This window comes from Adiantum capillus-veneris, chromosome 14 (assembly GCF_014529385.1).
Source record: "Adiantum capillus-veneris isolate H3 chromosome 14, ASM1452938v2, whole genome shotgun sequence".
NCBI lineage: Eukaryota > Viridiplantae > Streptophyta > Polypodiopsida > Polypodiales > Pteridaceae > Adiantum > Adiantum capillus-veneris.
This window is the reverse complement of record NC_140944.1, coordinates 135,685,271-135,699,391: the sequence shown is the minus strand read 5'-3', so window position 1 is coordinate 135,699,391 and position 14,121 is coordinate 135,685,271. Positions and strand designations below refer to the sequence as shown.

At 43.2% G+C, this 14,121-nt stretch overlaps 1 protein-coding gene across 3 annotated transcripts in view; it reads right to left on the bottom strand.

The window, feature by feature from the left end:
* Positions 1–2,634: 2,634 nt before the first annotated feature.
* LOC147443191 (downstream neighbor of Son) overlaps positions 2,635–14,121 on the bottom strand; it is a 31,639-nt gene continuing 20,152 nt past the window's right edge. For 2 of the 3 annotated variants that reach the window (XM_086529096.1, XM_086529098.1), the window contains exons 12-15: positions 5,651–5,760; positions 5,425–5,512; positions 5,130–5,311; positions 2,635–3,319 (exon numbers count right to left, since the gene is read on the bottom strand). In XM_086529096.1, coding sequence (XP_086385222.1) covers positions 3,118–3,319; positions 5,130–5,311; positions 5,425–5,512; positions 5,651–5,760 — 582 coding nt within the window. In that variant the 3' untranslated portion in view covers positions 2,635–3,117. The remainder of the gene's footprint in view (positions 3,320–5,129; positions 5,312–5,424; positions 5,513–5,650; positions 5,761–14,121) is intronic. The other variant, XM_086529097.1, reaches the window with a different exon arrangement.

Below are 14,121 nucleotides of genomic sequence, written 5' to 3'. Positions count from 1 at the left end.
AAGTTAGTATCACCAGCATCGATGAGGTGGAACACTAAGTCCTAGTATTCACGAAAAACCTTTTTTTTCCAAGGATAAAAAGAAAAATTTTAAAATCCTATTTTTTGACACAAGATTTGAAGCTTTTAGTAATTTTTATAAAAAAATGCAAAAAATTTGCTGCTTTCTTCATGATCTTTTTGGGAGATTGAAATTTTCGTTAGTAGAAGATACATTAAAGGTTGACTTTTGGTGAACATTCATTTCAAGGGGTGTCCTTATTTTAAGGATGGAAAACCTATTGGTCATCTTGGTGTTTTTAACATTGATTTTAGACAAAAACAAGAGACTTGAGTGTCCTTTTTTTTGTAGTTTTCAAATAAAAAGGTATATGCATATTAAAAAGAATCTCAAATCTCAAAATTGCATGTAATGTTTTCAAGAATGTATATCATAAGCTTCCAACAAATTAATATTTTGTACTAATGCCACATATTTGCATAATTTATGCTTAGTAAAAAATCATCTCATAGGTTTTGCTGAATTATGTTTTGAAATAGAAGTTTTCAGGCATTGGATCATATATAAAGTATATTTATAATATCTCATTGTACACTCATATATTCAATATGAATATTACCTGAGATAATTGGTATTGGTCCTCATGCAAACTACAAGTAAGAAATTTGCTTACCTTGCAAATTGATTTCTCATTTTTCACATGAGAAACATTAGCTATAAACTCCAACATTGGGAGGCCCTCCTTCCTACCTAGGTAATTTGCACATTTTTTCATTAATTCCACTTACTCAAAATCTTAAATTGTGCGTAGCTTCAAATCTTTTTGTCAACATCAATGGAGCATATCTTAAATGTCAATTACATGGACTTTGGTTTATGACAACACTACATGTTTACAAACTATGCACGACAATTTCAAAGCCACTAGGTTTTTTAGTTTTCAGCACAATATCTTCCACAACACTAGATGGTTTAACTAATACTTACGGATTAACTCTTTAAAGGCTTAGTATTGCTCAAATTTCTATGCTTCTTATAGCTAGCCCAGAACTCCGACCTTTGATTCTGTTATACCTCACTTTGCTAGCCTAGACTGCTTGGATGATAGAAAGGATATTTCAGTTTCCTCTTCTCATTCACACGCACTCATGAGAACTCCCACAACCAATCTACCACGCTTGGAACAATCCCAAGAGACCTCAAAGACCTGTCCAAGTCTTCCACAAACAATGGGTTTTTATTTTACAACACACCAAAGGGCCCACAAGGGGAGGTGCTTATCCCTTGTTGATGCACCACATGTACAAGGAACGCCGGAGAGAACTCACAGCACCAAGCTAGGAACCTCCTTGGGCAAGAGCCACTTGAAGGCATCACCATGGCCACCTGATTGATACACCACATGTACTAGGAACAACGGAGAGAACTCGCAACAACAAACTAGGAACCTCCTCCTCGGGTGGCCCACCCGAGAAGGATGCACTCAAATGTTCAAGGGCAAGAGCAATAAAAACGTGAACACTAGGTGAGCAGAAGGTCTCTCTAGAGGGAGGACCAACAGAGTAAGTTAGGAAGCCAAAGCCTTACCATTAGACCAACTCTTTGGAGACAAGAAATGGAATGTTACATTAACATCTTCTAAAGGCCAATGTGACCAAAGAGTTACATCATGGTGAATCTGATACAAGGTCTAGATAAAAAGAAAGTTAAAAACAAACTAAACAGAAACACTACTAAGAGAGAGAATGAAATGAAATGATATATTAAAATCTTCAAAAGGCCAAAATGACCTATGAGACCAAACCGTTACAACGTAGTGAACCCGATACCATGTCCGAAATCAAAAAGAACTGAAACAAAATACAAAATACATTGTGTAGTACAATGAAAGAGGGAGAGGGAGAGGGAGAGGGAGAGAGAGGGAGGGAGGGGGAGGGGGGAAGATATGGTGGAGATCCATCCTCATCTGCACTATAGAGAGAGAGAGAGAGAGAGAGAGAGAGTTGGTTTGTCCCATGTATCACTCGTGGTTTGCCCCCTACGGGATTGTGCTCATGTTATATCTCAGCGGTGTGTTAACTAGTTTATCCATGATGTCTACTAGCTTTCACTAATTTTGCAAGTAATATGAAGGCCACTTGAGAGAGAGAGAGAGAGAAAAAGATCTGGATAGATGTTGTGTCAGACAAGTACGTCACACACGTAGTCAAGTACGTCACACACGCTTTCCTCGGGGACACAATGAATGGAAGATACACTCAGCATCGCATCTCAAACCCAGCACACAAGCTAAGCAACATCAAACCGTTCCCAAAGCATCAGCTACACAAGCTAATCATGATAAGACCCTGCCCATACGCTCAACTATCCCAGGTGAATAGGTTTCGGATCATATGATTGCTTTTCAGACTTGACACAAGGTAGATGTATGCACCAATACTTTCTACCTCTTATCAAGAGTGGCTCGACAACATGTTGCTATAAAAACAAGGTGAAGACTCATGTTAGCATTTTAAAACAAAAGCTGGAAAAATAAGTCCTGTGAAGGGACCATTTACAAATTAAAAGCTATCTTTTTAAAACAAAAAGTTGAAAGTAAGTCATGAGGCTCTTCTCTTCTATGACAGGACCCACTTACAAATTGGGAAATTGGATTCAAAAATTTGTACGCCTTTCTCCTTGTTTTGTAAGGCATGTTTTAACATGCCAAAAATGATTTGGGAGCTCAAGGAACTCCTTGAAAGTTCAATTCAAGAAAACTACCACACAAATAACTTATCTGCCAGAAAATGAAAAGATAAGGCTGGAGAGGCCACAGCTTAATCAGAAAGTTTTCTGGCCCTTCAGGATTCAAGGAGGATCAGATGGGAAGGCCCCGGACTATACCTTATGGAGATTCACCAACGCTACTGTTAGCAACAAGATAGCAGTGTAACCCTGACTGTTTGATCCTCAAAATGGTGGTCGCAGATCCTCTTTATGAATTGCAACGGTCTTCAATATATGCTCCTTGTTCAAATATGCAAAATTTTCGTTCTATGATTCATTCGAATCTGAAAATAAACAAGACACGGCAGCTACCTTACCAGCAAAGACTTTCCATTGTCCAAAAGTTACTCAAACGGTTGACAATGTTACAGCATACGATCCCTCCTCCCTCTTGAATTGCCTTACAAAGCCTACTTTCATTTCTGAGGACAGCAGCAAAGCATTCAACTCTTTCTTCAATACTGAAGTCGTCTCCGTCTCTTGCTCCAGACCCTCCACAGTATAATCTTGGCCGACATTGAAACCTCCAGAGAGTGGATCGGTTATTAGACTGAAGTACAGGAAAGAGAAAAGTGGTAGTAAGTATGTAACATTTAATGGCCTAGTAACTTGTGTGTAGCGGAAAATAGCATGAACATAGTGAGCATTTCATTAGAATAGATTCCTAATGAGAATAACAAGAGTGCTTGGGTGGAGAGAGCAACAAAAAGTATAACACCTGGTTAGATAGCATGAACAATACTTCAAAAGAGAGAGAAATTAAGCAATTGACAACATTTGAGGACCGGATTTGCATGGAGCCGGTCCCCCCTCCAAAAGGCTTTGTATTATAGTTTCTCCCATCAAAAGAGACATTTTACAATACAATTCTTTGTGTTCCTTCAATACTAGCTAGTGCAATGAAGATGGAAACTTCAAGCACTAAGCAAAACACTTATCAAACACAACATCAATTCTCTCACAATCTCAGACCCAAGACCTCACACACCTTCGAAGATGGTGAGAGCTAGCGGGGTATGAGAGTAGATTGAGAGGAGGAAGGAGTAGTCTTATGAGAAAGATGTACATCTCCTCACATAATCACTCATATTAGCATACTATAGCTTAGTAATTAGCATGGTTAGAGGAGATGAGCATGCATTGAAGCTTGGCTCTTGGTTGGATTTGCATCACAAATCCAAGAGTTGTTGGTGTAGGCCTCCCTTCTCACAAGCTTGGAGTAGGTGATAAGCTTTCCATTAAAGCTTGAGAAGAGAGAGAGAGAGTCTTCTTACTCTACACATGAGCTTGTGTGAGTGTGTGTGGATAGTTGCCTTTGAAAAATCACCCCCCTCTCTCTCTTGATCGACCCCTCTTGCTATTTGCTCTTGCTAGCACCTCATTGGACCTCTCCCAGCTTAGCCAATGAAAGTTAAATAGCATAAGTGATAGTCTTGTGACATGTGTCCACCTTTCCCTTTTTGTGAAAGCTTTAGGTAATTAATTAATTCAACTCAAATCTCAGTGGACCTTTTGCCTCCTGGCCAATAGGAATCAGGCAAGCCATTGGGCTGCTGAATGCTCATTGGACCCCTTGGGAGACTGTCCAATAGTCTTTTAGAGAGCTTAATTCCTATTGGTTCTTTTATTAAGTGTTTCTAAATTAAGAAAACTAGATTTACTCTAGCCTAATTCTCATTGTTCCACCTCCATGGCCATCCAATAGGATTTGAGTACACTTTGTGGGCATTTGGCCTAGGGAGCTGACATGTGTCCCTCTTTCCCCTTGTGTACAAATGAAACTTGTGAGTGTGTGTGTGTGTGTGTGTGTGTGTGTGTGTGTGTGTTTCTCTCTCATCCCCTACTTCTTGGGCTCGCCCCCTCCAATGTACTTTTCTACACACACAAAGCATCCAAATTTCCTAATCTTTGACCTTTGGACACAACCTTTGAATTTGGAACCTTAGCATTTTGGAAGTCTTAATGGGCTGAACCCTAAGGTCTTTGGAGCCCATTGTTGCACATAGCTCTTTTGCAAATGGCCCCCCCTTTGGATCCCTATTTTCCCTCCTTTGGATCCCTACTGTGGCCGGTCTGCCAGCTTAACCAATATTCTAGTTTTTTCTCCCCTGGCAATTCCCCATATTAAATGATCAGTTTAACATGAGAAAATCATTTAGGAGAATTAGATTTTAGTTATTATGACAAAGTACAACACATTGTGTTTCAGAATGGCATCAAAATCTGCAGAGCTATGTCTCATTGCCTAATTCTCAAGTGCTTTCACAAATAGGCCCATTGTAAACTAGGAATCTGCCGACTATTGCACGTGTACTCAAAAAAATACCCAACCTTAAAGTAGCTGCAAATATGAGGCATACCTTGCTTCAAAATTCCCTGGCTGGAGTTGCTGTATTGCAGTGCAAACCCTCCATATCACCCATGGAGGTAATATACCACCCTTAACTTCTAGGCTGTAATTAGTATTCATCAAAAGTCCCTTCGACTGTTCATTGGAGATCACGTTGCTCTCTACAGGACTCTGTGTTTTCTTGCATAGTACCTGTCTCCAAAAGCAAGCTTGGTTAACCTATCAAGAACAAGCATAATGGCAGCCAAAAACAAGAAACGACCTTTTAAAGGGCTAGCACATGCACCAAGTTACAAGAAACTTACTTCGGACATGACAAGAGAGGCATTCTGGAATGTTACTGGAGAGTACAGCACAGGAACATCTGCCCCTGTTGTGGAGCTTAGCATAGATCTGCAAGCCAAACAAGACCTACGGATTCTGTTAAAAAACAGGCTTTTAAGGCATGAAAGTTAACCACTGGTCCATTCATAAGTACTTTAATTACATCCCACAACTTGGGCACAACATGGGCTTTGGTTAGTACAGAACCTGTGATTTAGAAGAAGATCGTACAGGCCATGAACACTCTTTTGCCCATTGAAAACGAGAAGAGATTGGGGGCTATTATCAACAGCGATCATAGAGTCAACAAGTCTTGTCTGCAGCCACACTACAAGGGTGAATAGTGAGACTCTCTCTCTCTCTCTCTCTCTCTCTCTCTCTCTCTCTCTCTCTCTCTCTCTCTCTAGCATAGAGGGTTCTCACGCCTTCCTCGTCCCTCAAAACTCCAGTCTCTTGCACTTGCAAGAGTTTCCTTGCGTAGCGGCTGCACCAAAGGAGGACCCCTTCGCCCTCCAAGAAGCAAGGATTATCATCCTAGAGGCTCAAATCCAACAACTCATCAGGGAAAATGAGAAACTCAAGCAACGCTTGCGTCAGCTTGATGATTCGAAGGAAGTAGAGAGCCAAGCTTTGCTTGCAAAAGCACACACAGTCGACTCTCACAGAGACCAGTCATGGTGGTTCAGAAGGAAGACCGCAAGACAAGGCACAACATTGAGGTACAAGGGGCCCTGCAAGAATATCAGCTACAAGAATCTCTTGGCCTCAAGGTCGGGGTTGGGGGGCTCCACTCACCATGGTGCATCGACAAGGACACCCTTGAAGACAGAATCGCCAAACTCAATGACATTCTTCAACTAGTCGACATCAAGCCCGAAACCCTCTCTCTAACAATACACACACGAAAGAGCACGTGTCTTCAGTTCAATCAAGGAAATTTCCAATTCAATGTATATATGTTCATAAAGTTATCCCGCAAAATACTTTCACCCTGTAAGTATCTCTAAAATCTCAAAGAGAAATTGGTGACATGATTCGATCTAGGCAATCTGTGACAAAGGAGTGACTTTATTCGATCTAGGCAATCTATGACAAAGGAGTGAAGTGGCTCCCTCTTGTGCAGTCTGCACCGCACCAGATCCAACCTGTTGATCGATAACTTTTGGCATAGACACTGCTAATATTCCAAAAGCTTCAATTTACCTTTCTATTTTGTTCTTGTGTCCTGTGATATGTTGGTAGCTCCGCTGGCATCCCCTGTTCACTGGCACCTCAACATGACTCGTCAGAATTCAATGATGAAACATCAATTGATTCCCTTGCTTCGTCAAAACCCTCAGATGCGTTATCATTTGATTCCCTTACTTCTCCAGAATCCTCTGACGAACTTTCATCCGGTTCCCTTAGTTCTTTCTCTTCACTGAAAGACTCTTGCCCTACTGAGGTGGACATTGGCTTGTCCGTAGGATACGTCAATGAGCAGGCATGCATACCAAAACCTTGCTTGGCATGTCCCATAAGTCTCTAAATAAAGTAAGACGTCTATTGCAGACAATACCATCGCATCTCTTTTGGTAATCCAAAGCAACATCGCTTAACTTGGTCCTTCAATGTTACCCTCCGAAACGAGGACACTAGCACATAGGTATGCCAAAACCTTTGGCAAGAGTCATCCAACGTGTCTTTCTTAATCATTCTCAAATGATACCAAGCCATGATGACATCTTCTTCATATTCTTATGTTATCTAAGCAGAAGTGAAAATTCTCTTAAATTTTATCCACTTCTTAGGTGCTTCTTTGCGTAAAAGCAAAGTAGACCACCATGTCCGTGCATTTCCTTTCAAGTAAGAGGCCGCCCTTTGCACTTCGGAGCGTTTCAAGGAACGACCTCCCGAGAAGGCGATGCCAAATTGCTGTATAAATTCAAAAGCTCGATGGGTGTCCTAGTAGCCTGAAAACGTGTCCATCCTTAAACTCCTTGGTCTTCTTCGTCCATGAGTTCACTGTCTCAACTTCCAAGAGAATGAACTCCCCTCCACTGAACTACTAGATAGCTCCCTTTGGCTGCTGGACATTTTCAACAATCTGCTTTTCTTGCTTTTTCTCCACTTCTTCTGCCTTTTCTCATCCCGTTTGGAACTAGAGGATGACGAACTGTCGGAACTCTCTAAAGATGAAAAATTTGAATCATCCTCGAAGCAAACACGCTTCTTGGATCTGGCCCAAATAACCGAGAAAATCCACTATTTTCTCTTCTTCTAATAGTGCTTTAAGCCTTTCATTAACTAGTTCATCTTCTTCTCAAGAGCTTTGTCAAACTCTTTATGCACGTGCAATTTCTGCTTTCTTGAACTTGGATTTTCTTTTAGCTTCTTTAACATCTTGACAGAGAATCGAGGGCGGGGCGGGCGAGGGGCGGCGCTATGAAGAGGTGCGAGGGCTCTGGCGTTTTGAAACACAAAGCCGCACAATTCTGCTCATCATTGCTAAGGACGTCGTCGTCGACCGCTGGCAGGTTGCAGCGTTTTAAAACGCTGTCGTAAGCAGCGACCACCAATGGACAGCGACCCCAGGAGCTCTCACCGCGGGCTAGCATTTTAAAATGCAAATCGCAAGGTAGTGAGCCCCACTGGGCTCTGGCAAGCTGCGATGGAAGAAGGCACAAAACGCTACTACAAGGGATAAACCCTCCAATAGGCTCCGGCTGGGCAATGTGTTAGAAGGCTAGAGGAAGAGGGGGGGAATTCGGCACCGGCGACGAGGGAGACAAACCTCCTCACTTCATGGCTTCTTCTTCTTGGTGTAGCTCCTCCTCCAAAGCTCTTCAAGTACACAACTCTGATACCATGTCAAAGTCGACAATACGGAAGCGTAGACCCCAAGGAGAGTGGGCAAGAGAGAGAGAGAGAGAGAGAGAGAGAGAGAGAGAGAGAGAGAGTCTCTTGAACCAATCAACCTTGGCAATGAATGACTGATACAACGTACAATGGGGGCAAGGGGTCACATATATACTCACCTCAGTAAAGTGCCCTACCCAGACTTTGACAAATAAGTAAAATAAATACCTAAAAGCCAAAAGAAATAATGGGATCACTTTGAGTAGTTAACTTGAGATGCCAAAACTATAACACAAACATCCATGACGGACCATATCAACAAGATGCAACAGCTCCAACAAGAGATACTTAAATGGGCAAGAGGATCAGTCCACAAAGGACATGGCTCAGTTGCCTCCCTGTTACACCAACTTCTATTCTTTGTTAGTGATGAGTAGCCAATGAATACTCACTTGGGACGAGATAGATCCAAATTCCAATGGTATTGGAACAAGAGAAGCGGTTCAATGAGGAGAAGAAGTCAGGCTTCAAAGGGTATGAAGAACAACAAGCAACAGGGTATGAAGAAAAGCAACAACGACGACGACAAGCAGAAGGATACAAAGAAAAGCAACAACAATAACAAATAGACAAATGTTGAGAAGGAAGCTTTGAAAGCTAAGTAGCATTGTAACGATTGTGGAGGAAAAGGCCATCATTGGCGAAGTGTCCAAAGTGGGTTGGATTCTTCCTCTTCTTCGGCTACAATAAACGCCCCAGCCTTTGTCCATCTGGAGAAGACACCTTTTGAAGGTTCTCCAGCGGCATCAAAGGTTGAGACAATTCTTGCGGTTCAAGCCTCTTGCGATAGGATCCATGATAGTGGTGCTTCACGGCACATGAGACCTTCGAAGGATTTTTGTTATCCAACTTGCAATGACATTGTGGTTCCGTCATCATTGGCAACAAATCCATGGTACCTATTCACAACAAGCGCACTATGAAGTTGATCCTAGACGGCAAAAGGGGAACGTAATCCTCCAAGCTACTTCATGTTCCAAAGTTGGGGCCTCCATCTTTCGTCAGTGCATGAGGTGTGCAAGTTGGGCATGGAGGTGGTCTTCACAGAGGACTCGGTTGCTATTCAGGATCTTGACTCCGCAAGGAGGTCAAAGGGGCACAGTGGAGCATGGTCTCTATAAGCTCGAGCTCTTTCCTCAGCTACAAGCTCTCCTATAGGTGATCTTTGGCATTCTTGCTTTGGCCACTTGAATTGATAATATCTCCAACATTCCCCCTCAAGTTCAACGCCGTCTTTCGTACTCCAAGCATCACTCAATACGGCCTCAATTTCTTTGCTCCCAGGGCCTTCATGACCATGTCTCCAATCTGCTCATATGAATTATGTCGACAATCAAGCCAATTGAGAGTTGAGGATATTTGCTAGCTTGAGGGCTAAAAGATAAGTAAGGTTGTTGTAAGGAACAACAAGCGCGAAAAGTATGTCTAATTTGGAAGTGTTGGTAGCACTGATTGTTCTTCCCCAAGGGTTCTTGTTGCATAGCATTCAAGTTTAGATTTTGAAAATCTTGTCGATTTGTGTAGTTAGGTATAGAAGAGTACCACAAGATGTAGAGATAGTGGGAGTAGGGAGAAGAGGAGCATTGTTTGGAAGAAGAATTATTTCTAGATGTTTTATCATTTGTGAAAGTAAGCTTGCCAAGCATCATTTTGTAGCCAACTGCCCCATGATGCATAAGTTCTTGCATGGTAGAAACTTTGATGTTAAGACAATACTCCTGTAATGGAAAAGAGAAGCCACAACAATTATTGCATTGATATGCAAAACTATAGCAATCCTTCACGTAGCTATGAAAATTGTAGCACCCACCGAGCTTCCCACAACACCAAAACTATGAATTTGCAGAAACTTGAACCTTAGCATTATTGCATGTGACCGCACTTAACTCCAGGGGTCGGAACACTCAAAATAAAAATAAGCTTGTGCAAGTGCAATCCTTCCCTGCACTTGGAGACGCTTGGAGTCTCAAATCAGTTGAGTGACCTTGGTGTGACAAGCATGCAAAGGTTTTGTGTATCAATAGAGGATGGCACAAGCTTTTGGCACATTGTCATTCGATTGAATGTGGACATCCATGATCTCCTTGCTATGCATAAATCTATGAGGACTCCTCACCAGAGCTACTACCCCTAAGATGTGAACTCTCTAGTTAGTTATGACTTTTTCCACAATTAATGCAATCGCTTGGACGCAAATTATTCGCCTCTAAACCTCTTGCAATAATTGGACCTTTTGATGTGCTGACGAAATTAGTAGAACACCCACTATCCACAAGAACATTGATTGGCTGCTTGCCAACAAAGCCAAGGAGGCTGAGAACCTGATTCGAAAGATCCACTGGAGCAGTGACGTGATTCTGAGCATTCATCATTAAGGCACTTACAACCTTGGAAACTCGAACACAACGTGCTGCTTGTTTGCCTTTGTCTGGGACAAGAGGTTGGTTGTGGATAGGTTCTGAAATTGTGGTCTCCATGTGAGAATTCTGGCGAGGATTTGAAGGATTTGGCTTGTTGGGACATTCATACCACCTGTGATCTCCATGACAAATTATACATAATCCTGTACGGTTGGAGTTGGAGGTTGAAGGAGCTGATGAAGAGGATTGCTGTCCAAAGGACGTATTCGGCCGAAAATCACGACGACCATTCCTTCTATGGTTGGGACGATTGTTTCGTCGATTCTCATTATTTGCCGAAGAGGAGGCTCTGGAAGTGGCTGCTTGTCCAGAAGATTGGGGTTGAAAAGAAGTTTGTCCAGCAGAGTATTGTCTCGAAGAGTGAGCTCCTGAGAAAGAACGTTGATTCTGACCACCTTGTCCTTGGTAATTACGTTGTGAAGAGCTTGCAGAATTGGAAACTCGATCACCAGGAAGGAAACTTCTGAGTGGGCGCCGATTGTCACCAAAACGCTCAACATAAGCGATTGCAGCATCCAGTGTGGCAGGGTTAAACTTATGGACATCATCTCGCAGGGAAGGCTCAAGTCCGTCAACAAAACTGTGGAGTTTGTCGGAAGGACTGAGAGTCTCTATCTCAAGAGTTAATTTCTGAAACTCTGAGATGTAAGCGGCCAAGGAACCAGTTTGGCTCAGGTGGCGGAGAGAAGACCGGGCGTGGAAATCGGCATTTACAGGCTCAAAAGCCTTGCAAAGAACGCACCGGAATTTGTCCCAAGCAGCGGTGATTTTTTCATCTTTAATGCGGCGACGCCACCAAAGAAGTGCAGTATCCTTTAGTAGAGAGCTAGCCAAAGCAACTTTCTTGCTTTCAATGAGATCAATATTTGAAAAGTAAACCTCCATTTTGAAAAGCCAATGGTCCAGCACGCGCTTATCGCGGCGACCGTTGTATAGCTCGGGTAACTTTGCATCTATTTTCTTTTTTTGTGCTGTGTTTATTATCTTAAAAAGATATTTCAATTCAAGATTGTCTACCTTTGGTTCCGGAGCGTCGACTTGCTCAGGAACTGACTGAATATCTCGGAGAGGCTGGAGAGGTGTGGTTGCCGTAAAAGGGTGAAGCTGTTGCTGATGCTGCGTCCCACTCCTCTAAGAAATCTGGTCCAAGATCCGAATCCTCGATATCTTCCACCTCGTCGATAGGAGGTGTGTCGTCTAGCGTCAAAGGCGTGTAGTCCGGAAGCTGTAACTCGCTGTGAACCCGAACTAAAGGCTGCTGGGAAATGATGTCGTTTACTGAATCCACGCGACACTCCGTCAGAGAATAGGCCAAGTGGGGGTACCGGCTCAGTATGTGCTCGTAGTGTGGCAAATGAAGAGGCTCGCACGTAACTATGATATGCCACACCACCCAGCCCTGTGAGCACGAGGCATGCCAATGAGTGACATAAACCAGATAATTTTGTGGCAACACTGCTGGCTGTAATGCAGGTACAAGAGCAGGTTCGGGTGCCGGAATGAAGTCAGGAACCTGTTTTTCCTCTGGAACTAGAACGGGAGATGGGGAATCCGAAATGAGAATTACTTCCGGTTCGAATGCGGGTTCCGGTTCGGGTACAGGTTCTGGTTCGGGGGTATCTGGTATAATTATCACTTCAGGAGCCTGAGGAGGATTTTCTGGCAATATTTCTTCGGGCACCTCGTCTATGTACGAGAGAAAAATTGACGGGATTGTCGAGGGCATCGTCTTCCATGACTATGAACAAGCCCGCCTGCACACCTGGCGATGGCCAGAATTGGTGGCGCTGAGGATTAGCAGAAGAGGGAGCGAGAGAAATTCTTCACGCTGGCGCTGTTGATGCATTTCGTTGGCTGCCGTTGGCTTTTTTTTTTTTGTTTAATTCTTCCCAAAGGGTGCCAACTTAAAAGTTGGGTTGGGCGGCCGGCCAAAATCCCTTTAAATTAAAAAGGGTGGCCTTGTATTTTTAATCCAGCGCTGGCCTTTTTATTTTAATCCCAAACGCTGCGTTGCTTCTAATAAATTGGTACGCTGCTGCCGAAATCTAATACAGCCTGCGCTGCCAGCGTTTTGTTGCCTGTTGCGAGGTGCTTGGTGAAGGGATGGCTTGGAAGCACAGGCTTGCGTCACTGCGCAAGAAGGAAAGAGTGCAACTCATCCTGTCCTCGCGAAGAGTCTCGAAGTGCAACCGGTACGCCGCAACACCTACTTTGTCTGCCATCTTCTGCTTATCTTTATGTAAGTGTTTGAGAAACGATTACCTCATGCTGACATGGGTCTTGGCCATCTTTCTGCTGCTTCCATACAACTCCGGGAAGGGGGAGAGCAGCGGCGAGGGTGAGAGGCTCACAACCTTCGGGTCCCGGGAAAAATTTGCTCTGATACCACTGTAAGGATTCTAGTCGCTAATCCTTAATTAAGTACTTAAACTCATGATTAAGACTTAAGAAACTGAAACTGAACTTAGAACAAGACTTAGAAGACTCTGTGTTTGATTGAAAGTGTGATACAAGGGTTCCTTTTATAGGAATTGAATAGTCATCTATGAAGAGGCATGTCTCTTTGTGAAGAGACATGACTTTAGGCGAAAAGACACATCCTTTCGGCGAAGAGCTGCAACCATTGGGTGAAGAGTCGCATCCGTAAGGTGAAGGGGTGTGACCAGTCGTCGAAGAAGTGTGGCTTTTGGCGAAGAGGTATGTCTTTTGGGCGAAGGGGTGTGACCATTCGAGAACAGGAGTCCTCCTGGGTTAGTCACACTTCGCATCTGCATATGTAATGAATCAAGAAGAGTGTAACAAGTCACAATCGTGACACTAAAGAATGGAGCCATTTCCCTGTCGCAAACTGCTGACGTGTCAAAGCCCTAAAGAATGGAGCCAACTTACAAATGCCGATCGAGGGGCCTAAACCCTAAGAAGAACAAGTAACAGAAGAAGAAGTCCTACCAACTTATGGGGACCCCGTCCGATGGGGCCCCAAGTGACATAAAGGATTAAATAAAGCTAGACCCTCTTACACACACAGCGTGGAACTGATGACGTGGCAGATTTTTGAAAATTACGTTGACAGTGTTGACTTGGTAAGCTGTATGGATTTCTGCGTTTTGCCTTGATTGCTGACGTGGCAGTTGTACGGAATTCCGTGATTTAGGCTGGCAGGTTTTTGGCATTGTTTTTGGACCAGAAGCTTTTGAGTTTGAAGGCTTTTCATGTAAACTGCTTTTCATAGGCCAAGGGCCTTTAAATATGTGCTAAGGACTCATTCTCTCGCATGCTTCTTGGAGAAGGTGCAAAGTTTGGAGTACCGGCTTGTACCGAGTTGATGCAATATAAAGAAATATTGAAAGGGGCGCCAAG